Below are 19,987 nucleotides of genomic sequence, written 5' to 3' on the forward strand. Positions count from 1 at the left end.
CATCAAGCCCGGAGTCGTCTCAGACCCCACGTGCGTCCTGACCCCCACACCTAGCGCCCCTCACCAGCCAGTTTCCTCCGTGGACTGATCACCCATGACGACCCCTTGCTTCTCCGTGTCTTTCTCTGCCTTTGCTCCCGGCATCCCCCATGTCTGGCCTGTGACTCCAGCAGGGCAGGACTGCCTCGTCTGTATGTTTACACATTTGCTCCTTGTGGCAGGATGTCTTGAGTCCAGACGTGCATATGAGCCCCACGAGGTCCCTGCCATCCTCCGGGACTCCAGGTCACCCCTGGAAACAGCCCTTGTGCCCGCCTGCCCATCCCTGGTGACCCTGCCGCCCCCTGCCCCTACAGCCTCCAGCTGCCTAAGCATCGAGGGTACCAGAGCAAGGCTCAGGCCTCCTTCTAGTAAAGTATAATATTGATAACCTGCAAATACTGTACTAGTGAATCACTTTCATATTTTTAAGGCCCACATGAAAACAAAGAAAAGCAAAAAGGAGGTAAAAACCACTTCAAGTCCTGCCCTCGCAGAGGTAGCCACAGTTTAAGTGTTAACGTGTGTTCTTCCCCACCCCATACGTTTATATCGAGTTATGGTGTCAAGTGTGGAAATGCTGGGGTCATACTGGGTCTGAATCCTGCTTCTACCGCTAACCAGAGGTGTGCTTGGAGCAGGTTCTCTAAGCGCTCTTAGACTCAGTTGTCTCATCTGAAAAATGGGCATAACACTTCACTGACGGGTGTCACAAAGGAGGCCAACCACTGGCCTCTGTCGGCAGAAGATACGGAGGTGAGTCACTAGCACAGTATTTGCAGGTTATCAATATTGTACTTTACTAGAAGGAGGCCTGAGCCTTGCTCTGGTACCCTCGATGCTTAGGCAGCTGGAGGCTGTAGGGGCAGGGGTGGCAGGGTTACCAGGGACGGGCAGGGGGGTGCAAGGGCTGTTTCCAGGGGTGACCTGGAGTCCCGGAGGATGGCAGCCACTCCTCAGCCGTGCCCCGGGACCTGTGAGTGTACGGTGTGTGTGCTCATAGGTTGGGGTCTTACTGCTTCCGATCTTCCTCTCCTGGGTGAGGGAGCTGCTGGAAACAAGGGATGCTCAGCTGGAGACGATTGGAGAGAGGAGGACGCTGACTATCTGAAAACATCTAACCCACTTTTGTGAGAGACAGTGGGGCCGTTCTGGATTTGGCACCAGCAGAGGGTACACTCAAGGTCAGAGTCTTGACATCTGCCCTCCCCAGGTTCCCCAGTGTCCTGTTCAGAGCCAGCCGTAAGCGGGCCCAAGTATTCGGGTCTGACGGGCGGAAGTCAGAGAGCAGATGAATCCTCAGTGCAGACCAAGGAAGCTCTGGGTGCATGTCGGGGCGTCCAGAGGCAGAAGGTGTGCCCCCAAAAGTAGCAAGCTGGCCATCTGTCCCCGCAGGCTTTGGAGACAAGACAGACTTGGGTCCTCTGTGTTGGGTGACCTTGGGCTGGTGACCTTGGAGAGAAGCTTCGTGCTGTCGTGGTCCCGAGCCAACGCCAGGGCTGGCGTGCTGGCTTTGCCTCCTCGCTCTGTGGCCTTGGACAGCCTGCTGACCTCTTTATGCCTTTGTTTCTGCACCTGTGAACCGCCGCACCTGGCCCGTAAAGCTGCAGGGAGGAGTTGGTCAGACGTGCTGATGTTTTCAACGCCCCTGGCGCAGTGTCTGTGCAGAGCAAGCTCCCTCCGTCTGCTGACCGCAGGGAGAGCTCTGGCCCCGGGCAGAAGCAGACCACAGTACCTCGATGTGTGGGCCATCGGCCTTGGAAGCCTGTGGTTCTAATCATTATTCCTTTCATCCCTGGGGCCTTGGGGCCTGGCTCTCCAGAGTGGGGGTGTGTGGACTGTTTTCCTGGCTGGCCTCCTGGCCTCAGAGTAACGACCCCATGAGTCTGGCCCGTGTCTGCCTCCCCCGTCCCCTCCCCTGCCCACTTGGACCGTCGTCATCCCGTCTGTGGTTCATGGCCGTGAGGTGATGGATGGGCAGTGACCGCCTCCTCCCTCGGGCTCTGCTCCCAGCTTCTCCCGGTGCTGCTCAGCTTGGCCGGGGAACCACCTCTGCACGCTCATTCTAGACACAGGTGGCCCTTTATTCAAACCCAGACACCCTTCCTTCCTGGTGAGTTTCTTAACCTGTCTTAGCCTCCATTCCTCCATCTAAGTCATGGGAACAAAATCTGCCTCCTGGAATGGCTGTTGTGAGTCAAATCTCCAGTGTGACTGGCGCGCAGTAGCCACTCAGTAGTTGCCAGCACCCTCCCATTTTCCCCCCACTGGAGAAGCTCTGGACTGGGAGCCAGGGGACTGGGAGGCATGTCTGGGATGGCCTGGCGTGTCTCCTCCATACAGAGCTGCGGAGTGGGTCAGCTCGAAGCAGAGGACAGCAGAGACTGTCTCTGCTAACGTCCCTCCCCTGATGCTCAGACACATGCTCCCTATTTGCAACTCGGTAAACTGAGGGCAAGTTTTTTTTTTTTCTTCCTGAGAACCTGCAGTGAGTTTCTGTCATGTGCCCCAGGGAGCAGCAGCTCTGATCAGCCAAGACTCAGCCTCTGTTGCAGCTTCTGATGAAAAAGAATCCATCCTGGGGAAAGGGAGATCGCATTGCTCCCAGGAAGTCTAGAATGTTCTACCTTCCTAAAGGCTGAGGGAATACAGACATCAATGAGTGAACTCCAGGGGAAACGGGGCTTTGTCATCAGCTGTATCTTTTTTATGCTCTCACACTTTCAAAAAGGAAAAGCAACCAGCTCACCGGGAACTAGTTAAATGCACGTTTTGACTGCTGAGAACTTACTCTCCTCCTTAATTCCAGAGCGGCTCCTTACGTTGATCCTGAATGATAACCTGAAAAGTCTGTATTGATTGGATATGTGACGGTAATCCAGTCTCTCAGTAGCTCCTTTGCTTTTTCTCAAGCTTTTCACTTGGACTTGGGGGCAGCGGAATTCCTCTTTCTTCAGTTCTCCTAGACAGTGCTGCAGATGTTCTGTCCTGCATTTGAAGGAGGAGGAAGGGAACGTGCCCCTGCCAGCCCCTTCGGCCCACCTGTCCCCGTCCATCAGGGAAACGGAGGTCTTCTCAGACCTCAGCCTTCTCCCACCCACCGTGCACTTCTGGTGTTTACGCCCTTGGCCAGAACTGGGTAACAGATGCATCTCTAGCTGGAGGGGGTGGCTGGAAAGGTGGGGACCATAGGAGTCATAACTGGCTTGGACCTACCACTCACCGCTTTTCTCCCTGGGCTAACAATGCTGCTCATCTGAATAAAAGTGACATTGTTTTCGCCAGGAGGAAGTGAGGGATGGGTATGAGGGTGGCAGCTAACAGTGCCTGCCCCAGTGGCTGGGGTCCTGGACTCTGAGTTCTCACCTGGTTGAAAGCACAGTGAAGCCCTTTCCCAGGAGGCATCTGGTCTACCACTCAGCGTTTACCTCTTGGTTCAGGCACCGCTGGTCCTTCCGTCCATCATGGACTCGCCTCCCGTTCTGAGCCTGGAGCCGGGAAGGCAGTGGAGACAGGGCTGGACTGAGACTCAGCTGGGCCTCTAGACTTAACTGGGGAGGCAGCCACGCTGGTCAGTGCCTTCAGCACGGCACCACCAGCCCTAGGACACGGGACCCTGCTGAGGGGTCCTCACTCAGGCTGGGGTGAGTGGGAGCAAGGCCCAGGGGGCTGCTGATCAGGGTCTGGAGGGTCAAGGAGGAGTATGCTGTGAGGCAAGAAGACAGACACAGGGTGTCAGGGCAGCCCTGGCACTTTCTGGAGCTGACCCGTCTCAGGCCCTGGCCACAGTCAGCCCACGAGCACCCTGAAGGCAGGGATGCTATCTTATCTGTTTTCTCATTTGTGGGTCCTTAAAACTAGCTCAGGACCTGGATTGTGTCTGGACCTCTGTATTTCAATTCCAATAAGCAAGTTCATGTGGAAATAAATAGATCATTATCCAAGAGGTGGACGTGTCTTGGCCAAAGGCACATAGTTACGAGCTGAGAGTGATTTTGGGTGCTCACCCCCACTCCCTGCAAAGAGGTTACCCTCCAGGGCCCCCTCCTCCCTGGGAAGCCTGGATGTAGTGTGTATTTTGGGAGCCATTTGTCCTGACTTATTGTCAGCTATAAATTCCCTCTTGAGGCTTTGGCATGTATGGGGCTTAGTGATGGCTCCCATGAGGGGACTGGCAGGTGGTCTGGGGACTGATTTCTTAAAGTGGTTTGGGCACATGTTGACATCTCTGAAACGTTTCCATCTTTTCTGTGTTCGTGGCCTTCAAACTGTCTTTGACCATCGGTTCGGGAATCAGGGCCTCCCCCTGGGATATTTGCAGAGACAAAGACTCAGTGGCTTTGCCTGCCCTGAGCTCCAGCCGTCGACTCCAGAGGTTTGCTCATAATCAAGGCTAGCAGGTTCTGAGTCAATTCATTTTAATGACGCACAGTCCCAGTGCATCCCTCTGGCGGCCTGCCAGCCTTGGAGCAGTTGGTTGTCACCCGCAGCTGCCTCTGTTCTGGGTGGCGCTGTCTGTACCCTGCGCAGCGCCGGCACCCACTTGCATATATGTGGTTCTAGACACAGACAGCTCTGTGCTGTTTCCAAAATAACCCCTTCCTTGGGGCCTGTCAGACCTCTGGTGCCTTCAGGGATAAATGTTAAAAATACCTCCTCCCAAATCAGGGAGAATCCCATTCTTGCTCCTCACTCCTGATTGGTGAAGAGTCCCACAATGAAACACTTGTGCCGAAAAGAAGTCATTGTATGTGACATCTGTGGGATGACAGGACTGCCCGATCAGGTGTGATTATTACAATAATGTGTGTTACCAGATTGCTTCCAGGGCAGGGCAGCGTCTGTGCTGAGTTGCCTCTGGTGATAAATTTAATCCCGTTATGAATTGATCTTGCCTGTCCTCCAAGCTACCCTATGACAAGTGTGTTCTCTGTAAGGTGTCCCATGGCACACATGCTCACACAGAGAAAGAGATTAGGGGAAGCCTAATCTCTTGCAGGGAAGCCAACACTAGGGCCCGAGACTTCAACATTCACAGTGGGTTCTCTAGGATTTTTAAAAATTGAAGTATAATTGGTTTACAATGTTGTGTTAGTTTCAGGTGTGCAGCAAAGTGACTCAGTTATGCACATATGTGTATATATACAGTTATGCACATATATGTGTATGCACATATGTGTATATATACATATGTATTCTTTTTCAGTTTCTTTAATATTCTAGGTTATTCCAAGATACTGACTATAGTTCCCTGTGTTGTATGTACAATATGTCCTAGTTGTTTAGTATATATATATATATATATATGTGTGTGTGTGTATATATATACACACACACATGTATATGGTAGTTTGTATCTGCCAATCCCAAATTCTTAGTTTATCCCTCCCTACCCTTTCCCTGGGAAGAGAAGGGGATGACAGAGGATGAGGTGGCTGAATGGCATCACCGACTGGATGGACATGAGTTTGAGTGAACTCCGGGAGTTGGTGATGGACAGGGAGGCCTGGCGTGCTGTACTCCATGGGGTCGCAAAGAGTCGGATACGACTGAGCGACTGAACTGACCCTTTCCCCTTTGGTAACAATGAGTTTCTGGGATTTTTAGGGCAACTGAAAGAATCCCTTTTCCTTCCAGTGTTTTTTTAAAGGTGAGAAATCATGAAGATGTTTAGATATGATATGCCATATAACGAAGTATGTTTTACTTTGACTTCCTCCATTGCCTCTGTATAACTGAGCAGTCTTGCTTCCTCTGGGGTTTGCCTGGAGTGGCACCTGAAGCTCCCTCGGGCGTTGTAACAGATGCCTTGCAGGTGGGCCCTCAGCACATTTCCCGTTCCATTGACACCTCTCTGACTTGGGATTCTCATCTTTTAGGTTCATGCCTGTGTGAGTGACATTCCCTCTCTGCCTGTGTCCCCTTTTGTTCTTTGGTCCGGCTGGCTGAGTCTTACTGTTCCTTTAGGAGAAACCGCAAGCATCACCTTTCTGGGAAAGCTTCCCTGACCTCCCAGGCAAGGCTGGGTGTTGGATCCTGAGACCCCCAGGAATCCAGACCTATTTCTGTCACTTAGGACGCTGTTGACCCTGTGGGCATTGCTCCTGGGCTCCCTCTAACGGGCACACTGTGAGCTCCTTGCTGGGACCTTGCCTGTTCCTGTGTCACCTCTGGGCACGGCACTGGCAGTAGGGCCCATGCTCATCAGGTACATCTGGGAGTAAAGAGAACACGCGGTCGGTGTGGCCCTGCTTCTGCCGCTGCTCCCGGCAGATGTCCCACATGCTGGGGGGTGGACGGGGTCTCTGCCCTGTCACTTCCACGGAGGGAACGTCAAGATTGCTCATCAGTCTCTTTCCTCTCGCCCTTCTCAGATGTGCTCTGCCCCAGCGTTCGTGTGGAAGGAGATCGCTTTAAGCACACCAATGGCGGAACCAAGGAGATCACAGGTACGAGAAACAGCCACCCAGCACGGCTTGCTTTGCGATGCCATTTGCCAGACGTGAATCTTCCCTGATGGCTCAGACTGCAGAGAATCTGCCTGCAATGCCGAAGACCTGGGTTCGATCCCTGGATCAGGAAGATCCCCTGGAGAAGGGAATAGCAACCCACTCCAGTATTCTTGCCTGGAGGATCCCATGGACAGAGGAGCCTGGTGGGCTACAGTCCATGGGGTCACATAGAGTCGGACACAACTGAGCGACTAACACTTTTACTTTCTTCTTTGCCGGACTTGACCGTGACCCTCCTGGACTCAAGGGTGGTAGCCTTGCTGGTACTGTCCTCATCGCTGTCTTTCACCAAATTCCTGGGGACGGTCTGAGCTGTGCAGGTAGCAACTCCTGTCCACGAACTGCCCACTGGGGGAGCCATTCACGTCTTCCATCTGGGAGTCGGTGGTGATGCTATAGGCGTCGGTAGAGAATGAAGTAGGATGAGGGATGTGGGGAATGAGTAAGTGATGGGCAGCCCGAGTAAGAAGGTGAATAAATAGCTGCATTTGGGCGTGAAGGAGAGAGTGAATCAGAGTTATAAATATAGGAGCGAATCAATGGATGAGGGAGCAGAGAGACACATGACTGCAGAGCCAGCAGCAGAAATAAGCACTGCAGAGGCTGTCTCCATCCATGACGGGGTGATTGGGGGTACGTAGGGACGGCTGAGCCGGCTTCCCCTTCATCCTGGCGGTGATGAGCATCTGTCTACTGCTCCCTGTGGCCAGGCGTCCTGCAGACACTTTAGGTGCATGATCACAGGGGAGCTTTCTCCCCCTCCAGGACAGCAGCCCAGCTCTCCTCACCAGTGCCGGCCAGGTTGGGAGCCCCATCCATCCACCCTAAACTATCTCAGGTCCAGTACAAACCCACGTGCAGTCTCCCTCCCGAGGCAGTGAGCCGTGGGCGATCAGAACCAGGTGTCTCGTAGGTGCCGCTCTGCCTGACCCCTACCCCAGGAACCCTGCCTGCCCACATGAATGAGCCAGCATCTGCAACTTGGTGCCTGGGGGATGTTTCTAGAATGGCAGGAGACTGTGCTGCCTGTGTGCACAGCAGGTGAGATGAATCAGGAGGTTAACCCTCCTCAGGTGTAACAGAGTAACCCAGACCTCAGCCAGTGACCACGGGTGAGGAAACACTCAGGCCCTCTGACCCACTTCCTGGAGCGTCCCAGTGGGGTCCTGCTGCAGCCGCTTGCCGGGGCTGAGGCTGGAGTTAAGGACAGAAGGTGCTGCAGACATGCCATGTTCAGCACAGCCGGGTAATGGGAGGAGGTTTTGTAAAAGATGCGGTTTGCAAAGGCTTATCTCCAGGTGTTTCCTTAAGTGACTCCAGCTAGTCTTCGGGCTCAGTGGGGCTGGAGCAGTGAGGACGGGGTGGAGGACAGACCAGGCAGTTGGAGGCGGCAGTCTGGGACTCAGTTTACCCACTTCTGGCACAATGCCTTTTAGGACCCCTCCCAGCTCTGAAACCTGAACATTCTGCAGATTCTAGCAACTACGATGCTATGCAGTGCTCTCTGAAGGAGTTATTTAATGGTGAAGGGAGGTGCTGGGCTCGGTCTTACTCTGAAACTTGGCCACAGGCATTCTGATGGGTCTCTCCTTCTGTCTGGTCTCTGACTTCCAGATAATCATCACCAAGTCCCGACCGACTCAGATGATCCCAGCCTAGTGCCTCTTCCCTCCCGCCCCCCAGCCCCGTGTTTCCAGTCTGGTCCTCCCTGGTCTCCCAGCTCCTCCATCCCTGCAGCCAGAGTGACTTCTGAGCACAGGCCCGGGGTTGTGTTTCTCCCTGCTTTAAAGCCTTTCCCCGCCCCCCACCTCCTACAGAAGGAAGCCCAGGCCACCTCATGTGGCCGTTGGAGCCTGGCCCGATATGCATCTGCCTCACGCACTCCTTGGTCCCCCTCTCGTGGTTCCTGACATCCTGAAATAGTGGGGATTCTCGGAAGGAACCTCACTGCCTCAGGTCCGGTGACCTTTGCACATCCAGTTACCTTGAATGCCCTTCCCTCCTCCTCTCCCCAGATTTCATTTGTTTTTTAAATTCAGGCCAGGCCTTGCCTCCTCTCGGGAGCCCTCCTTAATGTCTCCTCAGCTGGGCCAGGCAGATACTCCATGTGCTCCTCTACAAGCCCAGACATCTCCCTTCTTCCCATCTACCCACTATACGGACACTGCTCACCTCTGTGCCCGTTTCTCTGTGGACAGTAGACTTCAGGCAGTGGGAGGCACGGTGGGAATTTTGTCCTGTTGATTACTGAAATCTGAGCAGCCAGTGGGGCATTGTAAGGCGTAGGAAGCCCTGAGTGGTTTAGTGAATTCCTTTCTTCTCTCCTTCCCTCTCTCCACCAGTGTGAGCCTCAGTTAAGAACAGCAGCGGGTCCCATCCTTTTTCAGGGATGGAAGCGTGAATCAGATCAGGCCCCACCCCCAATTGCTCAGCTTCCTCCTTGGACACAGACACTGTGTGTACCTCAGCCAGACCCACTGAAGACCTGGAAGTGACTCTCATGCCCGGGGTGTCCAGCGGAGCTTGGTCCCACGCAGACCCCTGAAGGACTCTGGGCAGGGTTACAGTGTCCCTGATGCCATTTGCTTCAGCTGAGTCCACGACTTCAGGGAGGTGCCCCCTCGCACTTGCTGCATTAAACAATTGCCTCTTTATCTCTCGGTGCGTCACATCTGAGTCCGCTTACCTGGGGAACATTTTTCATTTTCCTTCCCGGCCTTTATTTATTGCAGGCAATTCATCTTTCTCTCGGTGCCCTTTGCTGCCACCTTCTTAATTGCTTGTTGTTCAGTTTCGTGGTGTTTAAGTCTTTGTTTTTATTCATGGAAACCAGTGAAAGTGGAATTAGGCAGCAGAGCATATGTTTGCTTTTTGAAAAGTCTTTTTTTTGTTGTTCTCTCACAAATAACTACTACAGGGAAACCAAACTGAAAGTGGAGGTTTCCAGGAAGAGGGATGGCGCTGTGAAGGGAAGGAGCAGGCCTCTTTCCCGTTCAGCCCTGGCACCTTGCTGTGTGGGCATCGGGCACGTGCCCGCTGGATTTTGAACCCACTCTCTTGGGAACCTCTGGGGGCCAGTTCTCCCAGCTTGTTGCCAGTGCTGACATGTGCTTGGCTCAGAGCAGCCTCTCAAAAAATACATATTGAATGAATAAATGAAATCCATGGACAGATGTAGTGGGATAAGAGACGGCAGTCATTGTCAGGGGAAGTAATTAATATGAAAACTGTTCCGTGGATCTTTCACTGCATGTCAGGCTATGTATGATGAGCTCTGTACCATATTATTCAAGCTTCACCACAGCCCTGTGAGACGCATGCAAAGACAGCCCCCTTTCTACAGATGAAGAAATGGATGCTCAGAGACGTCAGGCACCCTGCCTCAGGTCACATAGCTAGGACCTCATGATCAGGAGGACATGGAAAAACCCACCCCAGTATTCTCTGGCCTGGAGAATCCCATGAACAGAGGAGCCTGGCAGGGCTACAGCCCATGGAGTGGCAGAGTCAGACACGACGGAGAGACTAACACTTTCACTTCCGGGTCAGCCCAGGTTGGTCTGACTCTGCTGCTGCTCAGACTCTCGGTTGGAGGTCAGTGCTTTCTGTCCTTGCAGCTCCTTGCGCAGAGTTGGGAACAGACAGGCTCTCAAGAATACAAGCTGGATGACTCAGTCATCTCTTAGGGCAGAATTTTGTGGTAGAAGATGTTTTAATCATCCTAACGTGAGAGTTCATTTCCTGTTTTCCATGGCCGCGCCCCAGAGTGTTGGAGACAGAGGAATCTTACTGAAGAATTGTGGGTTTGGTGCTGCCGATGCTGAGCGGCACGTTAGACCTGGGGATGCGGAGACGGGTGAGGGCCTCCCTTCACCGGCCGGGAGCGCTTCCTTCCCCGGGGATGCGGTGTCAGGCCGATGCATCCCACTGACGTGTCCGTGCGGGCGCTGTGGTTGGGCTTCTCTGAGGACCGTATCTACAGGACTCGAGCAAGCCCCCCACGCTGGTCCAGGAGGTTTTGTAGAGGGTCGTGGGTCTGGATGTGTGGCTGGTGATGCAGAATCCTGAGGAATAACCGACCTGCTGAGTCAGCTTCCTACCCTGTGTTGAGTGACCACCTGGGGGCCTTAGGACAGTCTCAGGTGGCGTGTCAACCTTCTGTCACAACCAAGCGCCCAGGCTCCTGGGGGTTATGTCGCTGCTCAGCATCACACAGATACATGACTGACCTGGATGCCCCCGCCTCGTCCCGCCAGCTCCCCCGAGCCCTAGGGTCATGTCTTTCCCATTACTTCCCATGACCAGTGAGCCAGGTCCTCTCTTGGAGCCAAAACAAAGCGAAGGACACGTTTCTGTTCCTGCGGTATCACAGACAGAGTCGTCTTCTCTCTGATGTGCCTCTCGTCTCTTTGGACAGGTTTTGACCTGATGGACTTGTTCAGTGTGAAGACGCTCTTGGGGGAGAGAGAGAACGGGCGCAGAGCTCCTACGTCCGGATGGGATCCTTCCCTGTGGTGCAGAGGACGGAGTGAGTGCTGGCTTCCCCCCCAGACCTGCCCCGGACGCCTTAGCAAGGGCGGGAAGCAGCCAGAGAGCTTGGTTGCTCGCTGAGCACTGGGTAGGGGTTTAGCCTGCAGAGTGCCTGGTGAGATCACCCTTCGATGAAGCGTCTGTATCACTGACCCCAGAAATTCCACCTGTTTCTTAACTGATCTGTTCCCTGTAATGTTACTGGTTCCCCGGTCCTCCTACACTCACTTCTCCATATGGATTTGGTGTCCATCCTTCATTCACTCATGCGTGTATTTTTTTTTTTTTTTGTCTGAAAATGGGACAGTAACCTGTTCAAAATCTCATAGTCCTAGGAAGCAGAAGTTGGCCTCAAACTCTAGTCCTCCAACTTCAATCCCTTTACCCCCTCCTGTATATCTGTGTATGTATAAACAGCCAAATAAAAAGTCTTAGTCTCTTGATAGATTTACAGGAAGGTAGTGACAGAGGTAGAGAGAGAGAGGAGCACGCCCTTAAGTTACTATAGGTTTGGTTCCAGACCACCCCAGTAAATTGAATGTCGAAACAAAGCAAGTCACAACTCTTTTGGTTTCCCAGTGTGTATCAAAGTTACGTTTGCACTGAACTGTAGTCTGTTACCCGACTCCAGTACTCTTGCCTGGAAAATCCCATGGACGGTGGGCTGCAGTCCATGGGGTCGCTAAGAGTCGGGAATGACTAAGTGACTTCACTTTCACTTTTCACTTTCATGCATTGGAGAAGGACATGGCAACCCACTCCAGTGTTCTTGCCTGGAGAATCCCAGGGACAGAGGAGCCTGGTGGGCTGCCGTCTATGGGGTCGCACAGAGTCGGACATGACTGAAGTGACTTAGCAGCAGTAGCAGCAGCAGTAGTCTGTTAAGTGTGCAACAGCATTATGTCTAACAAAACAATGTACATATCTTAATTAAAAGAGAATGCTGTGTGACAGTGGCAGCCATGGGCCTGCTTGGTGCAGAGCAGCCACCAGTCTTGTGTTTTAAAAAAACTCAGTATCTTCAAAACTAAAGCAGTATCTAAACACAATATCTTTGTAAAGCTAAAGCAAAACGAGGCATGCCTGTGTATAGGTAAACAGATGTAGATACAGTTATAAATACATAGACACAGCATATATATATACATGGGCTTCCCAGGTAGCTCAATGGGTAAAGAATCCACCTGCCAATGCAGGAGATGCGAGAGACGTGGGTTTAGTCCCTGGGTTGGGAAGATCCCCTGGAGAAGGAAATGGCAGCCCACTCCAATATTCTTGCCTGGAAAATTCCATGAACAGAGGAACCTGGTGGGCTAAAGAGTTGAAGACAACTGAGTGACTGAACACACACACGCTCATAGCATATCTGTCTGTATGTTACACATACACGTGTTGAGATGTAAGTGTGTTTAGAAACTCCGTAGCAGAGTTGGCCTCATTGACTCAGTAAGATGAAAAAGGAAGTGAAGGGCAGCGTCTATCCGAGGCTCCCAAGCCCATGTCTGTGCAGACCCTCCCGTGGGCAGTGACCGGGGGTGGCCCTGACTCTGGGGGAGGCCCAGGGGAGTGATGGGCGCTGCTTACAGCGCTGGGGTGTGATCTAGGGTGAGACTCCAGCTCAGAGAACGACTCTGAGCAGCTGGGCCAACTCGCAGCTCGGATCCAAGACCTGAGAAGCACAGAGAGAGGACCAGTCTTTGCTCGCAGCTCCTACAGCCAAACCAAGGGCCCCTGAGGGTCCATGAGTCTGAGAACCAGGAAGCCAGACGCCCCCTCATTTCCCGTCCTGGCTTTCAGACCAGACAGCCTCCACCTGCTCCAGCGCAGAAGGCAGTGCCTCTGAGCAGGGCGTGCAGGGCAACAGCTGATAGTGATGAGGGGCGCTCTGGAGACCAGCTGGTCTCTGGGGGGGAGCCTCTACTGGGCTGCTGAGCCCCAGGAGTTTTGCCCTGACAGCCAGGCTGCCCTCAGCTAGGACAGGAGCGGCACAGCTCCTCACGGCCCTGACTCCTGGTGGGGAGCCATGCTCCCTTGGGATGCTGTCGGCAAAGGGCAGTGTGCCTGCCTTGTAGGGCTGTCTGGGCTGGAGCTGATGGGGTTGAGGGACTTCCCCAGATGAGAGCTGGCCCCCGTGCTCTGTAGGGGATGGAGGGTGTCCTGTGATGTGGGGCAGCAACCAGGCAGGATAAGATACCCCTGTGCAGCCTTGCTGGGGTCAGCAGGCAGGGAGAGGTGAGGGCTGGCACAGTCGGCTGCATCTGACCCCAGGGCAGGAGGCAGGGTAGCGCATCTCATTGATTTTGGAGAGATGGAAGCAGGTGAGCCCTGGAGGGGAGCAGGTGGATTTGAAGGGGCTAAGGCAGGGCTCAGAAAGAGTTGGGTGGAGGCACTGCTGGAAGGAGAAGGCAGTGAAAGGCAGGTGATGAGGTGGACTTCAGAAATCCACGAGGTCAGCGTGGCAAGACTCAGTGACCCTGGGGTGCATGGGCTGCCTTTGCAGCCTCTGCCCTCAGCCTGGTGGTGTCTGTCTCTTGTCTCCCTCCAGGGACGTGTTCCCGCAAGGTTTGCCCGATGAGTACGCCTTTGTCACCACCTTCCGGCTCAGGAAATCATCCCGGAGAGAAGACTGGTATATCTGGCAGGTCATCGACCAGTACGGCATCCCACAGGTGCGAGCTGCACACCATGTCCCAGTGTGGGCTTCTGTCTCCTCCTCATGGGCAGGGCAGCACCCGCTGTGTTTTCTCCATGGGTCCTGTCTTGGGCTCTGAAAATGGAGAGTCCAGTGTATCCAGGCCCAGGGCACCTGCAGGGACTGGGAGACCCCTGGGGGACCGGGAGGCCCCCGGGGGGACTGCAGCCTCACTTCTCACTAATGGCCAAGCCCCCAGCACCCTGGTGGGCTGGAGGCCTAGCTGCTGCCTCAGGGACCCTCAGCCCAGCCAGGGAGGTGGCGGCCAGCACTGCTGTCCTAATGCACGTATTGTGTTAGCAGCGTGTTTGTGATGCAGTGGAGGAAACCGGCTCAGAGTTGGCATGACTGGGCTCAGACCTTGTGTCTGGTCCTTTCTTGGTGTGGGCTCAGGGCCACATTGGCTTTCCGAGTCCTGATGTTCTTAGTCGGGACACAGAGCACCTCCTTGTCAATGGTTGGTGGAGGCATCGTACAGAGTGATGTCTGTAAAGCATCTAAGATGCTGCCTGATGTATAATAGAGTTTTTATGGTCGTCCTTGGTTTGACCTTGAATGGAGCGCTGCAGCCTGTCTTTGCCCACATCAGGTGCATTGTGGTTCTCATCCCTGTGAAGCTGGGACAGTGCAGCAGAGCAGGCAGCCGAGTGAGGGCCTGCCTCTCTCTGATTTGACCATCAAAGCAGCATGATGTGTTCATCTGAGGTGCAGCTACCAAACCCCTTGTTCTCAGAGCCCATGGACCAACTGTGTCTGTCCTTCACCCTTGTCCCCTCTTGACAACGTATGAGCTGTATCGAGACATGACTCATCTTCATCCGGGAGACACATGTATTTTCATTTGGGGTTGAAACAAAACAAAAGCATGCTCAAGCCGCAGGACCACAGCAGCCACTCATGGGCTGCTCGCTGAGAGGGGACTTGCTCCGTGGTGGTGAGTTCCCTTCCCGAGGTTGAAGCTGAGCCCTGCCCCCGAGCACACGTTGTACCCACACTCACACACAGTCAGTAGGAGCCCAAGCTTGTTCCGACTGCTTCGAGATCCTTCTTCAGTTCTCATAGCCACCCTATGAAAGGGTGGCTTTCACCCTTTCTGTGAAAGGGGTAGTCGCTCCGTCGTGTCTGACTCTTTGTGACCCCATGGACTGTAGCCCGCCAGGCTCCCGTCAGTGGGATTCTCCAGGCAAGAATACTGGAGTGGGTTGCTCTTTCCTTCTCCAGGGGCACTTCCTGGCCCAGGGATCAAACCCAGGTCTCCTGCATCACAGGCAGATTCTTTGTCATCTGAGCTATTGGGGACCTCCTGTGAATAGGAGGAGGAGGCATCACAGTGAGCTTCAGCGTCTGCCTAGCATTCGTAGGTCATGATGTGGGGAGGTGGGATTGGAGCCCAGGCAGTCCCTCCTGGCTCCGGTCCCCATCAGCTAGTCCTGTAATGAGACTGCTACAGCATCCCTGGTCAGACTGGGATGCAGAGCGTGGTCAGGCTTGGCTGCCCTGGCCTGATTTCCTGAGCGCGGGAAGCTGGACAGAGGAGGTGAGCGTCTGCTCCGGAGGCTGTTTTGCAGAGAGCAGGCAGCGCACCATGACCCCTGTCCACCGTCTGCAGACACGCACATCTCTGGCTCCGTGGGGTCCGGTGCTGTGGGCCTGGGCGCCTGCCATGACATTCCTGTGGGTGAGCGTGCGCTGCCCCCGCCGTCTGGGTCCTCTTCCTTCATGGTGTTTGCAGGGCTGCTTGCTCCCTCTGCCATGTCCACCCCCTCCTCTTCTTCTGCCAGAATGCGCCCCAGGCTGGGGTCCTGCAGAGCTGTGCGCAGTCAGAACCTGCCTTTTCGGAGAGGCACCTTGCAGTCCCGTTCCGTCGAACCAGCCTCGGGGTTGATCCTCCCCTGGAGACGCCATGATGGCCACCCCAAGCATGCCCTGGGGAATCCTGGCCGGACCCAAGAAAAGTGGACAGAAGCCAAGCAGCAGATGAGCTCTGAGCAGAGTGTTGCGAGCAGCCTCCCTCTGAGCTCTTGAACCTGTAACCGGACCTAGCTATATTTACCTCCATGACCCCATGTAGGATTACAGCCTCCCTTGACCACTGGCATGTCATTGGGAGAAACTGAGGGGCGCTCACTAACTCCAGGTCTGATAAAGGGCCAGGAAGAGACTGGCCTTGGAGCAGGGGTGGAGGGGGGCATACTTGGAGATGAGGCTCCTGACTGGGTGGGCGGCCAGTGCAGGGACCTAAGCGCGGGAGGCTGGACAGAGGAGGTGAGTGTCTGCTCCGGATGCTGGGAGGTGGGCAGGCCTGGAACAGGGAGCCTGGGAGACCGTTGTCCTCTTGGTGAGGGATGGCGAGGGATGAGGCTGACTTAGATCAAGTGATCGTGGGGAACTGTGGAGAAATTGGATTCCGGGCATGTATTTTGAAAATAGAATCAGCAGGGTTTGCTGATGGATCCGACCCATGGGTTGTCTTTCTGAGGCTTCCTGGCTCAGATTGGTAGACACAGGACTTGGGCCTGACAGGCCTTCCTGTGTTCTTATCATGCTGGAAGAAATGGAAACATTGGAGAAAAATTCATGGCCTCATGAAGCTCGCCAAGTCCTCAGGGGTTCAGGGTTCAAACAGGTGAAGCCAATTTCAAGAAGTAGCAGACTAGGTATAATCACAAGTATTAGATTATATGTATGTGAGTTTCAGGAGGAGGGCATGGCAACACACTTGAGTATTCTTGCCTGGAGAATCCCCATGGACAGAGGAGCCTGGCGGGCTGCAGTCCATGGAGGTGCAAAGAGTCGGACCCAACTGAGCAACTAAGCACAGCACCTGAGAAGTTTCAGGGTATTAAGGGTTCATAGTTTTATTTCTCCCTATAATTGTAACATACCACCAGACAGTGCAAAAAATAATAAATCTTAGGTCCCCCTTGGCTGGACTGAGCCCACGTGGAGCCCAGACAGAGAAACTAGAACACCTGGGTGGTGTCCTGAACACTGGCTGATATGCAGAGCAGTGGGCTCCTTCCTTTAACCTCAGAGCTCCCATTCATTCATTCCCTTTCTGTTAAGTGCTACTGTGTGGAGTGTGTTGGTTGTCCTAGCTACTGGGGTTAAAGAAATGAGCGACAGAGACAGAGTGCCTGCTTAAAAAGATGGGGTGGGGCAGGCAAGAAACAGGTGGACAAAATAAGTGAATGGGATACTTTCATATACTGACCCAAAGTTCTATGAAAAAATAAATCAACATGCCTGAGGATGTGAGAGCAAATGACCAGGCTAGAATCCAGTTATGTGTGTGTCTCAGAGAAGGCGGCACTGCAGTGATGTCTTTGAACTCGCTTGATTTATTATAGTTGATACGTGGAACAGCACTTGACTTATAACAAGTACTGTAAATGTTTTACATATCTGTAAATTAATTTAATTCCTGTAATAGCTCTATGAAGTCAGCACTATCATTGGTGCTGTTTTACAAATGAAGAAATAGCACAGAGAGGTTAAATAACCTGCCTGAGGTCACACAGCTTAAAAGTGATTTGCCAGTTTGGGTGTAGGAGGAAAGTAAAAGTTTCCTCCAGAGTTTTCCAGGCATTTTGCAAAAGGCTAGGGGGTAATCCAGTGAACAAGATGGGCAAGTTCCCTGTATTCTGCTGGGGATTCATTTTTATCCTCAAGGTGAGAGAAAGAGCAGGTTAGTGGCAGGTTAGTGGACGGATTACACACTTGGCACCTGGCATCTGGAAACAGTCTTGTTCTCTGGGCTTTTAAAAGACGCTGAAACCACCCACGGTTTCTGGTAGGTCTGACAACTCAAGCCCCATCCACACTTGCAGGTTTACAAATGTGCTCTTACGGCATGGCCCCTCTGGGCATTTGAGAGTTTGACCCCTGGATTAACGTGTGAGCTCAAGTCTTCCAGTACAGGGTTGGGAACAGTGTACAAGGGAGCTGTCAGCCATCGCATCGCAGTGAGGAGGCCCCGAGGCTGACCGGCTCGGGAGGGTCCTGGCCGCGGCCTGACTCTGCGGCCTCCCCTCTCCGCTGTCCTCTCCGCCTCGGGCCCAGGCAGCTCACAGGTCCCTGGTGCCCTCCTCCGCAGGTGTCCATCCGCCTGGATGGCGAGAACAAGGCCGTGGAGTACAGCGCTGTGGGCGCCATGAAGGATGCCGTCAGGGTGGTCTTCCGGGGCCCCCGGGTCCACGACCTCTTCGACCGGGACTGGCACAAGGTGGCCCTGAGCGTGCAGGCCCAGCACGCCTCCCTGTACGTCGACTGTGCACTGGTGCAGACGCTGCCCCTTGAGGAGCGGGAGAACATCGACATCCAGGGCAAGACGGCGATCGGCAAGCGCCTCTACGACAGCGTGCCCGTCGACGTGAGTTCCGGGGTCGCGGGGTCACCTCAGGGGAGGGGGCCTCAGGAGCCGGGTGCCCCCATGCCTGCCTGTATCACTCACCGAGTCGTCACCGTGGGCCGTCTTAGGAGGGAGGGCCCCGGCTCAGAACACTGCCGTGTCCCATCGATCACTCGTTCAGTGACCTAGCCACTTACTCATTTAGCATATATGCCGAGCACCTCCTGTGTGCCGGGCACTGTGCGCTGGGGAAGTGGCTCATGTATCTCCATATCACACCCACACTCATCAAGCAGTCACGTCCGACTCCGTGTGACCCCATGGACTGTGGCCCACCAGGCTCCTCTGTCCATGGGATTCTCCAGGCAAGAATACTGGAGTGGGTCGCCGTGCCTCCTCCCTGGGTCTTCCCGACCCAGGGATTAAACCCACATCTTCTGTGTCCCCTGCATTGCAGACAGATTCTTTACTGCTGAGCCACATCTACGTATATGTGTAGGCAAAATCGATGGGTAGGTAGAGTTATATAGTTTCCTTTACATTTAAATAGACTCTTTTCCCTTTTCTGATTGTTGGAAATTAGGAAAATATAGGCAAGTATGTGGGAAGTAAGTAAAAAGCATCCTGATTCCACTATCCCAGAATGTTAACCAGTGGCTGGAAAGAGCTGTCCTTCCTTCTTCATTCCATCATTCTTTTTTCTTTGTCTTTCCTCCTCCTTTGTTTCTCTTTTCCTTTAATGTATTTTCTTCTCTAGAGGTGCATTCCGACACCTACACACACAGACACACACACTTATGCACCATCTTCAAACTAAAGTCATTCTATCCTTCTAACTGGAAGTGTCCCCCGCTTGCCAAGATGTAAACAAATCATAATCTGGGATAGCTAGCTCTTCCCAAGGCCATCTCTCTCTCTCTTTTTTTTTTTTTTTCATGTATTTGCATTTCTGTGATCGAATGTAGTGTTGTTGGATGTGTGCTGGATATTTTGAAATGTATGTAGTAATGTATAGCATGTATAGTCACATACTGCTTTTTTCCTCTAAAATTATGTGTCTAAGCCTTTATTCCTTTTAGCTGCTTCATAATACTCTATTTTGGTGTACATTTTGCTTATTTGTTCCCCTGTTGGTGGGTATTTAGGTTGCCTCGATGTGTTACCATCATAACCAGCAGGTCTTGGGTTTTGAATATGCTGGTCTCTCTCTGGTGTGCTTTCTTGGAGAAAATGGGGTAATAGAGCCCCTTTATATTAAGGGCACAGTGATATTGAAGACAGTGATAGAAGCAGATTTGTAATATGAAAAAAGTTCAGTTAAGACACCCTGTGGAGCTGCTGAAGGGTCGAAAAGAGGAACATGCTGAACCTTCGGAGACCGTTGGCGACCACGTCACAGCCTGGCCTGTAGTGAATGCAGGGCAGTGAGCAGGGAGAGGAGGGGTGTGCGAGGGCCTGACTCACAGAAAGCAGGAGACACTGCTCCTAGCCTGTGCTCATTCGCTCCTTGCACGCAGGGCTTGCACTTTTGGAAGGATGGGATGTCGGTAGATGATACTTTGGCTCCCTCTGACATTCAGCTTGGAGTCAGACCACCACACAGGACCCCAAGGAGGAAGTGGGCTGGATCCCTGAGCGGGGCCTGCCTGATACCAGGGGGAAGCCTGGGTTCTGAACCCCCCCAAACTCATCCTCTGACCTCACTTCCCCTCCCAGTTTGACCTCCAGCGGGTCGTGATTTACTGCGACTCCCGACACGCGGAACTGGAGACCTGCTGTGACATCCCCTCGGGTCCGGTGAGCAGAGACTCTGCCGGGGGGTGGGGGGATGGGCCCTTGACTTCCTCCCCGTGACCCTCTGGG

General features: G+C 53.5%; 1 protein-coding gene across 1 annotated transcript in view; it reads left to right on the forward strand.

Annotated features, from left to right (window-relative positions):
* COL22A1 (collagen type XXII alpha 1 chain) overlaps positions 1–19,987 on the forward strand; it is a 224,269-nt gene that overhangs the window by 44,406 nt on the left and 159,876 nt on the right. Inside the window, 6 exon segments of the mRNA XM_070382724.1 lie at positions 6,414–6,488; positions 10,969–11,025; positions 11,028–11,079; positions 13,627–13,750; positions 17,870–18,145; positions 19,841–19,921. Of these exon segments, the coding sequence (XP_070238825.1) occupies positions 6,414–6,488; positions 10,969–11,025; positions 11,028–11,079; positions 13,627–13,750; positions 17,870–18,145; positions 19,841–19,921 (665 nt within the window).

The sequence above is a fragment of the Bos mutus genome, chromosome 14, assembly GCF_027580195.1.
Source record: "Bos mutus isolate GX-2022 chromosome 14, NWIPB_WYAK_1.1, whole genome shotgun sequence".
NCBI classification, from domain to species: domain Eukaryota; kingdom Metazoa; phylum Chordata; class Mammalia; order Artiodactyla; family Bovidae; genus Bos; species Bos mutus.